Genomic DNA, 3,519 nt, shown 5'->3' on the forward strand with positions numbered 1-3,519 from the left:
TCTCTCTCTCTCTCTCTCTCTCTCTCTCTCTCTCTCTCTCTCTCTTTCTGTTTCTTTTGTGACAGTGCGTATTCATTAAACTCATTGCAGTCGGTTCTTATGGAAGTCTATGTCTTGCAAGATCTCTATCATATGTTGGAACAATTTGGATCCATGAATATCATACTTTTTACAATTTTAGTAAGAGTTTTGCGACACTTGCAACACAATTAGGTCATATATCTAGTACTATTAAATTAGCTTGGAACGTTTGGGATGCGTACCTGCAACACAATTAGGGTATTTTAAGTGCCTAAGAAAACCTTACATGTACTTTATAAGTATTTTTGTATTCTCTTTGTCTCCATCGGGTGGTTAGAAGGCGCCACTGGTAGGGCCTACCTCTTTTCCTTCCCTCTATTGTTTCTGTCTTTCTTTTTACTTTTTCCCAGCACTAGATGAACAGTGGCTTTGGAATGCTAGTGGTTAGGCTGCCGGACCCGTTATCGTGCGTTTGCGGGTTCAGGGGTTCGAGCTTCAGCTTGGTCCGACGTGGTGTCCTTGGGAAAGGCACTTTACACGAATTTCCATTTTGGCTCGGTCTTTTCGGAGATGGACGTTCAACTTGGAGGCCCCGACTATTAGATACCTCTATAGTGTTGGTAGGGGCTTAAACTTATAACGTTTCACCACCATTTCTTAATGACCATTGTTTTGTCGATGTGCTTCTCTTTATTCGTCCCCGGGGTGTTATGCGCCTCGCATAATTTAGCAAAATTTGATCATTTTTGGCTTAATTTTTTATTTTTTCCTGTATCATTCTGTGTTAAAATTAACAAAATCTCATAATTTCACATTTTTGGGTTCAGTTTGCATAATTTAAGATTTTTTTTGTGCATAAAACTGCGGGGACAGCTTTACTCCAACAAACAAACACATTTTTGTCCCCAGATGCCTTGGGGCGGACCCTAGCCCGCTCTGTGTGTGCTGCGGATCCTCTACCTCCCTTCCCGGCGTCTATCAAGGATGGCTACGCCGTGAGAGGTGAAGGTCTCCGTTAGTTTGTTCGTTAAGTTCATAAGCTCCTTCACTGCCTGCTTTGCCGGAGACGTTTTCCTAGGCTCTTTGGCTGGAGAACATGTAAATGCAAATCAACATCCTGTATCTCACCCCCCCCCCTCTTTTCCAGACCGCCCCCTCCATTCCCCCCTCCCGGTTGGTTAGAGTGCGTCACTGGTAGGTTCTACTTCTTTACTTTCCATCTGTTGTTTCTGTCTGTCTCTCTTCCTTTTTCCCAGCACCATTATTGTGTTGATGTGCTTTTCTTTACTCAAACAAACAAAACATAACTTTTATCATCATTATTATCATCTTTATCATCATTGTAAATAGCAGGGGAAAAAAGAGGGTTGACACTAGTAAATTTTTCAAATTTAATACAGGTTCAACGTTTCGCCCGGTAAAAGGCTTCGTCAGGAACATGAAACAAAAAGTAATGTAATATCTAATGACTACAAGCCATCATCATCATCATCATCATCATCATCATCATCATCATCATCATCATCATCATCATCATCATCATATTAACAATTTTTATAATCGTTGTTTTTTAGGTAAGTACTTCTCCACATTTCAGAGAAATCTAAATTTTCTTTCAGCTGAAGATGGTGCCGGGTTGCGAATGGTACTGGGCGAGTCGTCTGCAGGAGACGTGGTGAGTTCCTTTTATATGAATTATTTTGTTCTCAGATTCCTTGTGAAGATGGTTTGGGGGTGCTACTGGTGGGTCCTACCTCTGTTCGATCTCTTTGTCAGTTTGTCTTACTCTTTCCCAGCATATAATGGCCTTTACTATGTCGGTGAAGTTCTGTTTACTCAAAGAAATATGTCCGATTTCTAGGTTGATTTTGCATTATCCTAACATTTAAAAAAACCAGAAACGAAAACAAAACGTAGCAGAAATCGGACGTATTTAATTGAGTAAAGAGAAGCCTTTAACACCAAGCGCTCGGGCTATAGAGGAAGAGGAAGGCCACGGAAAAGGTGGATTGAAGGAGTCACGGAAACCCTGAGAAGTTTAAGTACTCCAATTGAAAGAGCTGCGGAGCTGGCCTACCTTATAATTCTGTATCTCCCCTCGATGCTCAACGTCACCAAAGGATTAGCAAGTTAAAGTAAAATAAATGAGTATCTTCTTCAGGCGCTGGCACTTGAATAACCTTATAGTGGTGGGAAGGGCGTAGGTCCCGTACCATAGTGCTTTGTCTTATGAGTTCAGCACGTTTTATGTCTTTCTGATATGCCGGCGTAGGTGGTTAGTGGGTGCTCTGGTGTGGCTTGCTCCTTCTTTCCTATCGAACATCTATCGTCCTTATCTCCCCTCCTTCTATTTTGTGTTTGTTACTCTCTTGTAACACCTCTAATCTTCAGAACTCATATGACATTGTGTTGCGAGCGCCGCAAAACCTTACTAAAACAAGAAAACCCCAAAAATGATATACCGGCGTCAGTGGTGTTGCGGTTACGTGCTTCACTGTGGCATGCAAATGGTGTGAGTTGGAATCCCATGTAGGGAGTTTTTTAAAAATCGAGTATCACTGCGTATCTATTACTTTTTCTCTCTTGTTTCTGTGTCTGTCTTGCTTTTCCTCAGCACTAAATGACCATAATTATGTTGTCGATGTGCTTCACAAACAAACAAACAAACAAACAAACAAACAAACAAACAAACACTAAACAAACACCGCAGTGTCTCTTTTGCTTGTCTCTCTTCAAACAAAAACAACAACAAAACAAAACAAAAATTGAAAAACCCAAACGTTAAAAACGGTTGGATCGTCTGCCGGTGGGCAGCAGGTGGTCAATAATTTGTTACCCTCTCTTTCCACCCCATTTGTTTCATCACTCGTTGGGAGGAAAATGCTTCTTGGAAGTCTCTCTCTGTCTCCGGTCCCGCAAATGTCGAAGTGCATGCAAAGCACCAGCACTTTCCACACCGCTTTGAACTCGTGTTTTTCACAGAATATGTTTGACCTTTCCGGGTTTTAGATGTGATTGTGTCAACGGGTTTTTAGTGGGACCACCTCGGAATTCGATTTCAAATGGAATTTGGAATTCACAGAGTATGCGTGGGCTCTCAGTCCTCTTTCTTTCTTTCTTTCTCTCTTTCTTTCTTTCTCTCTTTCTCTTTTTCTTTCCTTCTTTCTTTCTTTCCGTCTTTCTTTTTTCCTTCCTTTCTTACTATATTTCTTTTCTTCCTCGCCTGCTTTCTTTCTCTCTTTCTCGCTTTCTTTCTTTCTTTTTTTCTTTCTTTTTTCTTTCTTTCTTTCTTTCTCTCATCCATTTTCTTTGTCTTGTCTCATTCTTCACCTTAATTTCTTTCAGTTTTGTATCTTCCTTCTTAAATCCCATGATTCTGTCCCACTATTCTCTTTCTGTCTTTCTTCATCCGTCACTCCCTGTCCCCTTCTGTCTCTATCTTTCTCTCACCCAGTCTTTCTCCCCTCACTACTCTATCTCTCTCTCTCTCTCTCTCTC

General features: G+C 41.1%; 1 protein-coding gene across 1 annotated transcript in view; it reads left to right on the forward strand.

The window, feature by feature from the left end:
- LOC101848167 (gephyrin) overlaps positions 1-3,519 on the forward strand; it is a gene marked incomplete in the record, with an annotated part of 115,956 nt that overhangs the window by 38,316 nt on the left and 74,121 nt on the right. Inside the window, 2 exon segments of the mRNA XM_005090760.2 lie at positions 931-1,023; positions 1,641-1,696. Coding sequence (XP_005090817.2) covers positions 931-1,023; positions 1,641-1,696 — 149 coding nt within the window.

Source organism: Aplysia californica, unplaced genomic scaffold (genome assembly GCF_000002075.1).
Source record: "Aplysia californica isolate F4 #8 unplaced genomic scaffold, AplCal3.0 scaffold00021, whole genome shotgun sequence".
In the NCBI taxonomy this organism is placed as follows: Eukaryota; Metazoa; Mollusca; class Gastropoda; order Aplysiida; family Aplysiidae; genus Aplysia; species Aplysia californica.